Below are 13555 nucleotides of genomic sequence, written 5' to 3'. Positions count from 1 at the left end.
CCAAGGGAAAGTGTTTTCCGTGGGGGTCATTCCTTTGCATCTCAGACTCGAGAACACTATTTTATCTCTGAACCCACTGGGTTTCCACCACCTTGCCGTCCCCTCCTATGTATAACCACACATAGTTCTTTGATTATTATGATTTTTTTAAAAGGCTGTTCTCTCTTCTTTGCTAGGTTTGGTTTCAACTCGAAGGCCTGAGTGAGCTCGCTGCATTGTCAAATGTCCAGAACAGAAATCATCATTAGGTTTGCGTGCTTTCTTGGATTTCTCCGGGTTCAGAGAAGCTATTTTTAAAGTGAATAATTAGTCAGAAACGAGTAAGGAGACGTTTAACGAGGAAAAACACGAAGGTTAATGAGAATAACCAGCTAGGTTGAGAAAGTCAGCTTGATTGGCATTATAGACAATTTTGAATCCTGATTTAGCCGCTCACTGACGGCTTGGAGTCTGCTTCCCATGTATAAAATAGGAGTGATTTTCCTCTCATCACACCTCCCCTCCCCCAGTGATATGCACTTGGCATAAAGCAGTAATTCCCGACTCCTTGAGTGTTGGCGGTACCTTAGCCGGCGTTCGTTCCTCTCTGCAGTCTGATAAACCAGAATGCTTTGAGTGAAAACCCCTGCTGGGGGCCGGTTGACGTGGGCCCTGGGGAACTCGGTTTCTGCTGATTTGACCCGGGGTGCCTGCGGATGAGGACCGCCAATCCGCAGAGCGACCCCTAAGGCTCCCGCGAGGCAGCAAACGCATCGTATCCCTTCTCCTTTGCTTCCGCAGCTTTATAGCCTGGTTTTAAAGGAGTGGAAACTGACTCCATCCAGGTCACAGCGCCGAGTGTGGGTCGTGTAGCCTGCAGGAGTAGGGCCGAGTTTCGTCTGCGCCCTGCACCCTTGTGCTGGAGGGGAGGCGCAACCTCTGCTCCCCGGGTCAAGAGAGGTGCGAGGGACACCCAAAGCGTGGCCTCTGCGGAAGATTCCCCCGCGGACCAGCGCTCCCCAGAAGTGCATGCCTGTGCGTAGAAGCTTGCGGGCGAACGGTTGAAGCTCGGGGTTCTCCCATCCCAGCCCCCGCGGCGTTCCCATTCTCAGTACATCGCCCCTGCCGCGGGGGGAAGCACCGTAGCCCAGCAGCACAGCAGGCCTAAGCTGTCTAAGGGACTGAGGGCGCCACACGTAGGGGGCGCGCGGGAACCAGGCTGCAAAAGAACTGCTGGACCCGCGCGGGATCCTGGAGAGGAGGCCGCTGGAGGAGGCTGGAGGAGGAACGGATGGAGTAGGAGGAGAAGCGGTAGAGGTCTAACGAGAGTGTGGGACCTGGGAGAGAGGAAGGGGAACGGCCCCAGAGACAGGCTCAGGGTGTGGACAGATTTTGTCTCAAACCTCGGTTCCTAGCAAGTCCGACTCCTCCTGGGTCCAGGCCGGAGCTCAGAGCCAGCGACAGGCCAGGAGCCACAGGGCGACCACGGGTTTCTGAAGCTAGCTGCCTAGCCTGGAGGCAATCACCCTCATTGTCCTCGACTGGGGACCCGGGTGTGCCTGCGCTGTCGCGGAGCACTTGCAGACCTTCTCTCTGTGCCCGTGCTGACCTCCAGAACTGACCTTGACTCAGGATATACTCAAGGTACTTCAGTTCGTCCTGGCTATCTCGGCGCATAGCCCCCAACGCCTTTTCATCCCTTCCCAAATCGTGTTCTTTTTAGGAGCTTCCCCGGTTTGTAGCTCAGAACCCGTGTGTTTATCTTCCTCCAAACACCCTCCTCCTGGCCCTGCCTGCAGCCATCACTCGCCAAACCTAAAAATCTGTTAACCTCTGCCAGTGTCCTTCGCCCTACCCCTCCTGGAGACCCGGGTTGAAATCACTTCGTTATTCTCATGCAAACACAATCAGCGCTGACAGCTTCTAAAATCGCCCAACAGTGGCTTTTCCTGCGTGCTTTGAAAACGTCTGCCACCTCTTGTAGCAACTTGTGGTTTGAGGTTTTTTTGTTTTGTTTTGTTTCGGTTATTTCTGCCAATAAATAGTGATCATTACTTCAAATAAATATATGGCCCCCCAAACTTAACTCTCGCACTCAATCCTCCAATCCTCAGATATCCTTGTCCGTCAGTAGGTTCGGAACTCACCCAATCTTGCCCCCACCGAGTCCTACAACCACAGGCAAGCGCACACCTACTCTACACCTGCCTAATCTCATTTTTTTTTCTGGCAGTCTATGTCCCTTTGTCCTCCACTGGTCCCTAAAGAAAAATAGCTGTATACATTCTCAACACCCCAGCATGGGGCGGAGAGAAGAGGAAATCAATTTTAATAAAACATGAAAACCATTGGTGGGGGAGAGACTTTATTTTGAAACCTCAAAAGTATTATGTTGGGTCCCTTTCCTGGCCTGAAGACCATCGCGTGGCTGTTACACTTTCGAGACACTAACAAGAAATTTACATTTTTTCCTCAAAACTTACACAGTTGTGAAGAACTATAAAGAGCCCTACCTCTTCAAGGGAGCCCCACCTTTCACCCCAAGGTACTCATGCAGCATCTTTATAGGGCAGGAAAATAGGCAACTCATCACGCATCACTGATGTCTACAAGCTCTGATTGTCCTCCCCAGGCGAACAACTTTGAATGGCTATAACGACTTCTCTCCTGCCGTGCAGAACCCGCCCAAGGAAACTGCTCCAGGAGGCGTTCCTTATTTTAATGACACCAATGAAGCAATCTCTGCAGCTTATTAAATTAATATCACAATTATTTGAATGCATTTAGTGGTTCAAGTTTGTGTGTTGGATGTTGTTAAAGCTCTGCTCAAGTTAATGCAACAGTGAAATATGTCACTTGAACAAACTTTTTATTAAAAAGGAGTTATGTAAATAGGCAACATATGTTATGACATAACCACAATACTTGTATTCTGTATTTGCTTCCTTCTAGTGAGTAAAAGGACAGGGTTCTTATTTTTAAAGGCATTAAATATTATCAGTTCTGGATCTCACGAGATCCAGATAGCCTCTTTAAAACTTGTCTATATCTACTTAACACAGAAGAAACAGAATATCTAAAGAACACATTAAATGCTTTTTGATGTTTTTCTTGATGTAAAACATTGAACAAAGTCCAATTAAATTCAGCGTTGACTGCTCAGGGAGCCGGGTACCCAGCTCCAGAAACTCTCCCCAGGTGCTTCCAATTCTTCACTTGTCTTGGGGCTTAACTAACATTTTTTAACCTAGCTTTTTAATTCATCTACAGAAATCCATTCCAATCAAACGTAAGGAAAGACATATATTTACTAGAGTGATTTGAATTATCAGATTATTTCAGGAAAGAGTATTAGCAGAGAAACAGCGGCGAAAGTTAAAAGTGAAAAAACGATGAATTTTGTTCTTCGACTGACTCTGGGGTTCTTCCTAGAGAACAGAAACCACACATCACATATGGACTCGCTTTCCGTGGAGTTTTTCCCGAAGATTTGGACTGGCATTGGTATCTGGTGTTCCAGAAAATCTCTGGAGTAGGTGGCTAGATGAGCTGAAATGAGAAAGGAGGTTTCGGGATGAGCGTCCCTCCCTCCTTGTTGCTGAAGGATGCTGAAAGAACGAGGCTTAGGGAGGAAAGGGTTAATTCAGACCCTGTCTTCAGCTACTCAAAGTGCGTAGCGGTGTCTCTTAAAGTCAACGGCCCCCCGTTGGAACCAGCCAATCCAGTGCCGGGAGAGCCCAGGACAGCCAGTGAAGGGGCGTGGCCTGATGCTGTCACTCAGCGGTGAGGAATGACACTCTGACGGGAGGGGGGGTACAGTGGAACCCAGGAGAAGGAAAGAGAAGAAACAGATAAAACCGGGGCAGAGGGTAAAAAGGTGTCCCGTTCGTCTCCAATTTTAGGGGCCTCAGCTGTCACCGCGGGCGCCAGAGGGGTGGGCTCCGGAAGAGCCAGCCCAGAGGGGAAGAGGGAGGACCCGCCAGGAGCGAAGCCCTGCAGGCAGGGAAGACAGAAGCGCAAAGAAAAGTGACTTGGGCGGTGCGCCGCCGCGGCGCTCCGGAGGCGACTGCAGACTCCGAGCGGACCCTTGACAATTCTCACCGGCCTTCCCCGCGGGGACAGACCCCGGCTGGCCCCCGAGGGCCACGGGAGATGAGATAACCTAGCCCCGCTGCGCGAAGAGAGCGTCTGGCGCTAGATTCGGGGGGGAGGAGGGGGTTCAGGGGAGGTGGGCCTGTTAGGTGGGGGTTAGGGTCGGCCGGGATCTTGGGACCGAGGGGGGCGGGGGCTGCCGAGCTGCGCAGGAGCGGGCTGCAGGGGCCTGGCGCGCCCCTCACACTCGCGCTGCTGCGGTCGCCCAGCGCTCTCAGTCAGGCTCGAAGCTGTCCCCGCGACCCAGCTGCCCGCCCGGCTGCCGGCTCCGATCCGTGGCGCAGATGGCTGTGCGCGGCGCCAGCACCTTGACGCCCTTCTCCATCCAGGCGATCCTCAATAAGAAAGAGGAGCGCGGCGTGCTGGCTGCGCCCGAGGGGCGCCCGGCACCCGGGGGCACAGAAGTGGCGGTGGCCGCGGCGCCCGCCGTCTGCTGCTGGCGGCTCTTTGGGGATACCGACGCGGGTGCGCTGGGGGGCGCCGAGGACTCTCGGCTGGCGTCTCCCACCCGAACCAGAACAGCTGTGGGGCAGAGCGCGGAAAGCCCCGGAGGTTGGGACTCGGACTCAGCTCTGAGTGAGGAGAACGAGGGCAGGAGGCGCTGCGCCGACGTTCCGGGAGCCAGTGGAGCCGGCCGCACCAGGGTGACTCTGGGCCTGGACCAGCCGATCTGCGAGATGCATGCCGCCAAGGACTTGGAGGAGGAAGCCCCGGTCCGCAGCGACAGCGAGATGTCAGCCAGCGTCTCAGGTCTGCTGCGGGGGTTTCTCCGGAAAGAGGGCTGGGCTGAGGGGATGGGTTAAGAGGTCAAGAACTCCAAGGCGGGGTGGGCCTACTGTGGGAACACTGTGCCCTGCTGCACTTAGTTCTGGCCAAGTCTCCAAGTTCTGCACGTTGGCGCTCACTGCCCCAAGTCTTAAGCAACCGAGCTTCTTGGAGTCGGGCGTCTTGGTACCATGTGCCCTACAACCTGCACCAAGAGCTTTGAGTTCATCTGCAGTGCCTCCACTGTATCCATTTAAAAATCTCTAAACTTAGCAAAAGGGGACTAGAGACCTAAGGCAGACCGTAGCTTTTTCCCTGGCCCAACCGTGCTAATGACTTCAGGTCCTGTCACAGCGAAAGAATAACAAGTCTTTGGAAAGGGCAGGGTTTAAATTCCCTCACCGCAGGACTGATAGAGCAGCCTTCGGCTGAGCATCTAGGAGGTAAACAAAACAAAACAAGCAGTTACCTGAAGGAGGAAGATGGTGGGAAGTGTAAGCCAGGTCGTCCGGGAGGCACTCGGGAGTCAAGCCTGTTTATCCTCTAGCGGGTGCATTTCTTGATCTGAAAGCCCCGCAGCTGGCTTCTATTGGGTGCACTGGGCTGTAGGCCTCACACAGGCTCAAAGCGGGTCACATCTCTGACCTCTCCGCTGGTGCGCTGCAGGAAGCCCAGAAGAGGCTGGAAATGGGGGTTCAGATCAGGGAGAGACCAGGGTCCTCACTACCCACTCCTTGCTTTATTTTCTTGCAAAGACGAGGGAGGTAAGTGTACCCTAGGCCTTTCTGCTGGACCCTGTCGCCACATCCCTGACAGCAATTCTGGGCTTATGGAATGAAGACTCTATATACCTATGACCTCAAGATCTGCGCCCTCCCCCCATCTTCCTCTTTCGCGTAGCCAACGGATATGTATGTGTGAGTGTGCAGAAGTGTCGGGCCCGGAGCTGAGAAACAGAAATGTAATGTAGAAAGCCAAGATTCAGAACTGAGTGCAAAACAACTTGTGGATACTCTCAGGCGAAGTATCCTACGTTACTGCAGGGAATCTGGGGCCCGGAAAACTCGGGGAGAACTGTACCCCTACCGCTTGGCATGCACCAAAAGAGATACAGATTTGAAAAGTGAAAGGGACAGAGTTCTGAAACAGAACCCTCTGGAACTTCCCCTCCCCTTTTAGTAGGCTCAAAGCGGGTTTCCCTTTCCAGTCCTCCCTGAGAATCCACTGCATTTGAGACCTATCTTCCCCCCCCTGCGAGTCTGACAGGTTCTTTTTTTTTTTTTTTTTTTTTTCTTCCTCCTACCGGAATCCGCAGGCGACCACAGCCCAAGAGCTGAGGACGATGGTGTTAGCCCCGGAGGTGCACGCGTGCCTGGGTTGTGCAGTGCACCGGGCAGCGGGGCTGGCAGCGGGCAGGCGGGCGGCATGGAGGAGGAGGAAGAGCCCGCAGCCCCCAAGCCTCGAAAGAAGCGCTCTAGGGCAGCCTTCTCCCACGCCCAGGTCTTCGAGTTGGAACGCCGATTTAACCATCAGCGCTACCTGTCCGGACCGGAGCGCGCAGACCTGGCGGCTTCCCTGAAGCTGACCGAGACGCAGGTCAAAATCTGGTTTCAGAACCGCCGCTACAAGACCAAACGCAGGCAGATGGCCGCAGACCTACTCGCCTCGGCGCCCGCCGCCAAGAAAGTGGCCGTAAAGGTGCTGGTGCGTGACGACCAAAGACAGTATCTGCCGGGAGAGGTGTTGAGGCCCCCGTCTCTTCTGCCACTGCAGCCCTCCTACTACTACCCTTACTACTGCCTCCCGGGCTGGGCGCTGTCCACCTGCGCGGCCGCTGCTGGTACCCAGTGAACCGCTTGGGGCGAGGCAGCAAATGATTCCTGCGCCCCAGTTTGCACCGCCCGCGGACAGGTGTAGAGATTGTACTCTGTGCGAGCGAGCTCTTCCGGGGGGTGGGGGCTTCTCAGGTGGAGAATGAAATCCTGCCGGAGCTCCCCTACCCAGGGTGACCTGGCTTCGGAACTGAGACTGCCCAGAGAGGGGGCTTTATTCTGATTTGAACAGATGCGCCTTTTGACCCCTGACACTCTGCACACCGGCCACCTATCTGCAAGCCTCGGGACGCTATTTATTATCACCACAACGTTGGATTTGGATTGTGTCTGCCTAGGGATGGTGTTTGCCCAGAGCAGAGAGGACTCCAGGAGACCCCATAGCCCGAATCCTCAAATCTCGGGTCGGCCAGGCGCTTCGTGCGCTAGGCCACATTAGTTCATGGTATCCATGTTACCGATCTGTATCTACGTATCTTTAATTTTTGGAAATTACATTTGTGACAAAGGAGTGCAGAATCCTGACAGCTCCAGGCCAGGAGTTGATTTGAACCTCGAAGGGTTTGATTTTGGGGACCTCCACTCCACCTCTCGCGGGGTGCCCTCCTGGATGCTGAATGTAAGAAAGGGAGCCTTTCAGCTCGCGGGGGGGGGGGGGGGCTGGTCAGGGATACCCTATACTTTCCCTTTGTGTAAGTTCAAGGCCACACCCAAAGGGAGAGTGCCTGGGACCCCCAGAGAGAGGCCCGCCTCCAGGGAAAGCCCCCTTTCAGAAGCCTGTCTTTATTCCTTTCTACTTTTTCAAAGAAGGTTGAGACTCCTAGCACTTTTCGGTTGTTTGTATTCAAATAACGATTATTTTTGTATTCAATGTGAATATCCCTGGCCTGCGTTTCCACAGCTTCCTCCACTTTCTCCCATCCCTCTGTTTCAACCCCCACACCCTCTGTGCCTTGCTTGTTTCTGAGACTATCCGTGTCTCATCAGCCTCGCAGCTTTTCGCCTCTTTAAGGGCACTGTGCACTCAACTAGAGTTATCTTTAAAAGATTTGTGAATTTTGGAAGCTCTGTTCGCTGTATTTTTTTTCTTTAATTTATAAACGTTTAGTTCAACATGCCCTCCCGGGGCTTTGTTTTCTCTAAAATTCTCTTGGTGTTTGGGACAAGGCGTTGGAGGCGGGTGGGAGGCAACTGGTGGAGAATTCTTCACTTTTTTTTGTCTAGGAGAGAATACTCCGGTGCCTAATCCACTGTCCCTAGTAGCCTTGCTTAAACCTTCAGAAAAACAACTTCAGGGGTGTGGAAGAATCCCACTGAATTTTAAAGCGGTTGTCTAAGACTCCTTGTTTTTTCAGTCCTAGGGTCTCAAATCTTGGAGGTGCTTGGGCTGATTGAACAGACAATTTCCATCTAAAACTTTCAGATTCTTCTCCGCCGCCCCCCTCTCCGCTTTCAATTTTGTCAGTGTTTCTACGTGACTCGATCTTCTAAGAATGGGCTGGGGAAAAAAAAAAAAACCAAACAAACAAAAAACAAAAACAAAAAACTCAACTCGCTGAAATTCTAAAATCTATTTGGGGAGAGTCAAGTGCCAATAATGTTCCTTCAGGGGAGGGTGTCCTGCTCCCTTTACTCCTACAGGTGCGAATTTTGTTCTATCTGAAAGGTTTTCAAGCCCTTCTGCTCCCTCCTGACCTGGCCTCATTTGATCTACACGGGAGCCCAGGTCCAGTGGAAGGTGAGATAGGCCACATGTAGGAGTGCAGACAAACACCCCCTGCCCCGCCCTGCCATGCAAGACCCCCCAAATGCTACAGATTCTTCCCAAGCTAAGCGTTCACCTCACCTCTGCTGCCCGCTTGAGCTTCTTGCCTAGCTAACAAGGCAAGAGTTAATGCCATAGTGCCATATCCCCATCTCCTGGCCTGGAACCGCCAAAACCCAAGCCCAGTCTTGTTTCAACTCACCTGTAGTAGAAAGGCTGGTTTGCCCGACTGTCATGCCTGGAAACCTTTCTCAGCCTTCTGGCCTCCGGGCCTTGGAGTACTAAACGCCTGGCAAGGAACACTGCAACCGCCTTAGTCGGCCTAGGCCGAAGTAGGCAACGGGCGCTTTGCTGTCGGAGTCCAACTTCCGCAAACAGCGAAAGACCTAAGACAAAGTCCCAAGGCTAAGCTCATCTTAGTGCTCTCCTTACCCCAGTTACCAGGTCTTTGGTTCTCGAGATCATTTTATTTCTATTTAAAAAAAAACACACATTTTAAAATTCAACGTTAATTTTATAATTTATCGTGATGCATTCATTCTCCTTGAAGTTTGGAACTTCTCCGTGGTTGCTGGCATGTCCTCACTTCCTTTTTGCCCAAAGAGTGTTACAATTCAGTGTTCTTGAAGGGGAGGTAGGTGTCAGCCCTTCTGGGAACCGCTGTTGTTTGCCCTGCTCACTAAGGAGGCGGTTTGTGTTCAATCCGTGCGGATTCAAGGACAGAGCTAGAGAGTCTTTAGTGAAGGAAAACGAAAAGATGTCCAAGGTTGCACCCTCGCAGCTTCCTCTTCCCTCGCAGACCCCATTTTCAGCGGGCCGGTGGTGTCCTTTTTTGCCTCTCTCATTCCTGGGTATAGTCTGGGAAAGCTGCTCAGGGCTATATGAAGCTGTCCCGGGAAAAGTTACCCAAGTGAGTTCGATTCGATGAGTATTGGGGCAGCTGCTGTTACATCCCTGGTAAGAATACGAGGGATGTAACATACCCTTTGGGTCCAACTCAGCCTACCAGGATTCCACACCGCAAATAAGACCCTGAACTCATGCTCTCCTGTTGGAAATACACAATATTACCATTTTCACTTATCTGCTTTTTTCTACAATCCACCCTTCTGTTCCCTTCTTTTCTTTTTCCTTCCTTTTTTTTTTTTTGTAAAATTAAAACCTGCTCTCCTGCCACACACACACACACACACACACACACACACACACACACACACACCTTGATCCTGATCAAAGGCATCTTGGTTTATATACTTCCCATTGGCTTTGCTGCCTGGGCCCCCTCTCCCAGAGCAGTCACAAATGTAGCCTGAGTTCAGGATCCTTTCCTACTTCACCCTTTGACAAATTTGGCTGTTAGCTAACATAAAGCTGAGATTAGGGGTATTAAGTTCTGACATTACACACACACACACACACACACACACACACACACACACACACACGCATGCAGGTACACGCACACATACGCAGATGATTAAATCAAAGAGAAGGAAATAAGGTTAGAAATGAATTCGAAGTGTGCTTTTACCTGCGTGTGTGTGTGTGTGTGTGTGTGTGTGTGTGTGTGTGTGTGAGAGAGAGAGAGAGAGAGAGAGAGAGAGAGAGAGAGAGTCTTTTGCTTATCTCAAGGTGTGTTCTCATTTCAACAGCTAGGTTTATGGGGCTATCCGATCTCTGGAAAATACCTTGGCTGAGTATTGATGGAGCTGGTAAAGTTGAGGTTCTGTTCCATTTTCAAAAGATCAACGGCTTTCTGCACCAATGACTCCTCCATACAGCTCCCCAACACTGAGAAAGTAGGCAGATGATGGTGAATATGATTTCCTGAGAGACAGTTCAAAATTCTCTCAAACACAATGTCCCAGTGCCTCTCAACATCAGCCGGTAATGCCAGTATCTGGAATCAGAATAAATTCTTGAGACAGGGCTGACTGGACAGTGGCATTTGGGGGCTTCTGCAGAGTGGGACATGCTTTGTAGTCTTGCGTACAGGAATTGCCCCTTGCTTTCTCTTAGAGAGAGGGAGTCTATGAATACTACCTCAAGCTGTGAATACTGCTTGGTAGAGAAAGTCCAAGGACCCCAGAGAGACAAGCCTCATCTTAGGCCTGCAGACATCCCACCAGGCTAGGGACGAGTGTTTCTAAATTTCTAACCAGCCATTGCCAGAGCTTAGAGTTCTGCAGGGTCCATGCTGGCAACACATGTCCTCAACCCAAGTTTCTGTTTGTGTCTCAGTACAAAACGTGGAATCTGGCAACTACCTACAAAGTCTGCAGAATTTTTGCTTGCACAAAACCTCCAGCCTTGCTTCACAAGTCTAGGATGTAGGGAGAATCAGGGCACTGCCTCAACCTGAAAAACGGCAGAGGAGCTCAAGGGTCCCAGAGGAGAACTAGGGGTATTCTGGCCAGCAGGGATCTTAAAAGAGAGTAGAGTAGACCTGTTTTGGGACCCAGCTGCTATCAGGGGCCCTGGGATTTTATCCTAGGCAACTACTCAGCCTTGCCAACTTTCCCAACTGGGAATGGCACCGAGATGCATGGGGATGGCAAGAATCATCAAACACTCGAAAGAACTGAGTAACCAAAATACAAACCACTGCTTCCCAAGGAAGCATCAGCAGAGGTTCCTTATCTGAAGCCAGCCAAGATGACAACTCAGACAATATTCAACAGTAATAGTGATGATAACAATAACAATGGCAATTTAAAAACATTCTTTACCGCTGAGTATTACATGATGAGAGAAGCACTTCCAGTCTCTTCCTGCCGGGGTTTACAGGAGCTGCCTGTGTAGATAGGATGGCTGTCTGATGAGTAGGAGCTGAAGGGGCTGGGAGGAAAGGTAGCTTTCCTACCATCACAGGCTAATGAAAATTGGAGGGCCAGCCTTTCAGAATCCAGAGGCTACAGAAAAATGCTGTCTTGGAGTGCTGCTCTCTCCAGGTTGGACTCGGGAGCAGGAGAGTGAATCACGAAAGTGTAGATGCACTTTGAAAACCATTAAGGATCGTACAACTGGGTATGATTACTTTTGTATTGATTGCATTGTTATTGACTCTGGATAAGCCGACTTGATTTCCTGCACCCTCAGGGGAGTCCAAGCATCCTGTGTCCTATGGAGCATAGGGTAGGCTTCTTAGAAATTACAAATCCCCTGATTAATTTTGGGTCTCCTAATATATATGTTTGAAAAATGAAGAGGGGACAAAAGGCCAGAGCAGGGAAGAAAAAAATCTTTTTTTTATATAAAACAAATAGTTATATCATCTAAGAAATTGTTTTCCTCCTGTTGCAATCACAGGGTTGTTCAAGTCATAAAAATACATGTATCATATACTGGTTCCTGAGGCCCTGCAAGCAGGGGTGGTCCTGAGTAGAGTACAAGTTTAAGTTGAATGATGAAAATTTTTTCAGACTTGTGGAGTGTATGCCTGACGCCGACCCTCCTGTGATGGAAATGCCAAAACTCTAAATTTGGTATAATTTGAGAGCTGTCGGAGTTGGGGAATCGGCCGGCCAGATCCCAGAGTTAACCGGATTCCTTAAGAATAGCACTTCTCTGTTCCCTCGAGTTAACCGGATTCCTTAACCACTCGAATTGCACTTCTCTGTTCCCCCGCTGAGACATCCAGCTCAAAGGCCGCTGGCTACAGGGTAGCAGGGAGGGTGTGGACACTCAACCTTCCCTGGGTTCTCGGGTTGAAGTTGGCTGATTGCTGGGTTCAACTGTTTTGTCCGAAGCTTAGGTGGATGAGTGTGAGTGCGTGGGAGCACAGCTGGCCCCAGACTTGCACTCTAGTTTCTCTGGGTCTCTCGGGCATCCTTGCTAGCTCTTCCTGGCAGGGCAGTGGCTGCGGGTCACCGTGGGTTATCCATACGACTACCGTGGGCTATCCATACGACTACCGATCTCAAAGTACGTTAATCTCAGCGCAGATTATGTGTTCTGCCAGAGATGGTGTTCTGGCTGGATGCTCTCCCGTCTTTAGTGAGAAACCAGCACAAAGAAACCTGTGCACGCTTCTGGAGGCTTTCTGGTGAGTTCTTGACTCCTCCGCACTCCAGCAATGGGCTTAGGACTTGGGCGCTCCACGGTGCCAGTGTGATAGTGCTCCAGGTGGGAAACCATGCACATCAAAAGTGGGAAGTGGTGGGGCTGAGCCCAGTGCCACCCACAGCCCCCCCCCCCACACACACACCCAGGTCACAGGTTGCCTGAGTTTCTGGAATCCACAGACCTAAAGGTAGCGTTGCCTACGAAGTGGGTGAATCTTGCATAACTAACTTCTCTTCTTGGCGCATCTATTTAAAAAAAAAAAAACAAAGACAAAAGCAAAAAACCTCCAGCCCTTACTAGGCAGTTTCGGCTTTTATGGGAGCATTGTTTCGTTTTTTAAGGATTTTAGTCGCCTCTTCTACAGGCCTTCACAGGAAGGCCTTTATCCAGGCCCTCTCTATCCTCCCTCCCCCGCAGGAGTGGAAAGCTGTTTTGTAGAATTCCGCTTTTCCTAGAGGAAGTCCTTCTCCACTCAGCACTCTTAAGGAGGGAGGACTCGAGGCTATTCCGCCTCTGGAGCGTGCTGGACACCCAAGAGTCCCCATCCTTAGCTAGAATTAAGGGGGGACACGTTCTCCTCCACGGTCCACCAGAAAGCAAGGGTGGGCGGCTCATTGTAAACTGAGAACCAATAAAACGGCTCACTTTAATAAGGTTATTAACGTTTTTGAAAGGCTCCCCTTGTGTGCGTGGAGGCCTCCCTGAGAGGGGCTGTCGAGCTGGGATTTTTGTGCCCTGGCACCCACAAAAACCGCTTGGATGTTGGGCCTTCTCTGCAAAGGGCTTTGCCAAGCTGTAGCCGCTGGGAGGCGCCCACAGGGCCAACACCCGGCCTCAGCATCCCGCATCTGTCTATTCTTGCTACATGCAGCGGCAGAAGCGAGGCTGTCCATCGCAGGCAGGTTATGAACCTATGTTCAGAGGTCATGGAGAACCCTGGGTAAGGAAGAAGTTCCACCGGCCTGGGCTTTGCTCTGTTCTGTGCTTTGCTAGTGGA

The 13555-nt window shown here is 51.2% G+C and overlaps 1 protein-coding gene across 1 annotated transcript; it reads left to right on the top strand.

Annotated features, from left to right (window-relative positions):
- The first annotated feature begins 4415 nt into the window (after positions 1-4415).
- On the top strand, positions 4416-6747 carry Nkx3-2 (NK3 homeobox 2). Its single transcript, XM_059274982.1, has 2 exons — positions 4416-4881; positions 6212-6747. Exons 1-2 carry the CDS (start codon positions 4416-4418, stop codon positions 6745-6747), a joined length of 1002 nt encoding a protein of 333 aa, XP_059130965.1.
- Positions 6748-13555: the final 6808 nt, after the last annotated feature.

This window comes from Peromyscus eremicus, chromosome 10 (assembly GCF_949786415.1).
Source record: "Peromyscus eremicus chromosome 10, PerEre_H2_v1, whole genome shotgun sequence".
NCBI classification, from domain to species: Eukaryota; Metazoa; Chordata; class Mammalia; order Rodentia; family Cricetidae; genus Peromyscus; species Peromyscus eremicus.
The sequence above is the reverse complement of the archived record's forward strand: the minus strand, read 5'-3'. Positions and strand labels throughout refer to the sequence as shown.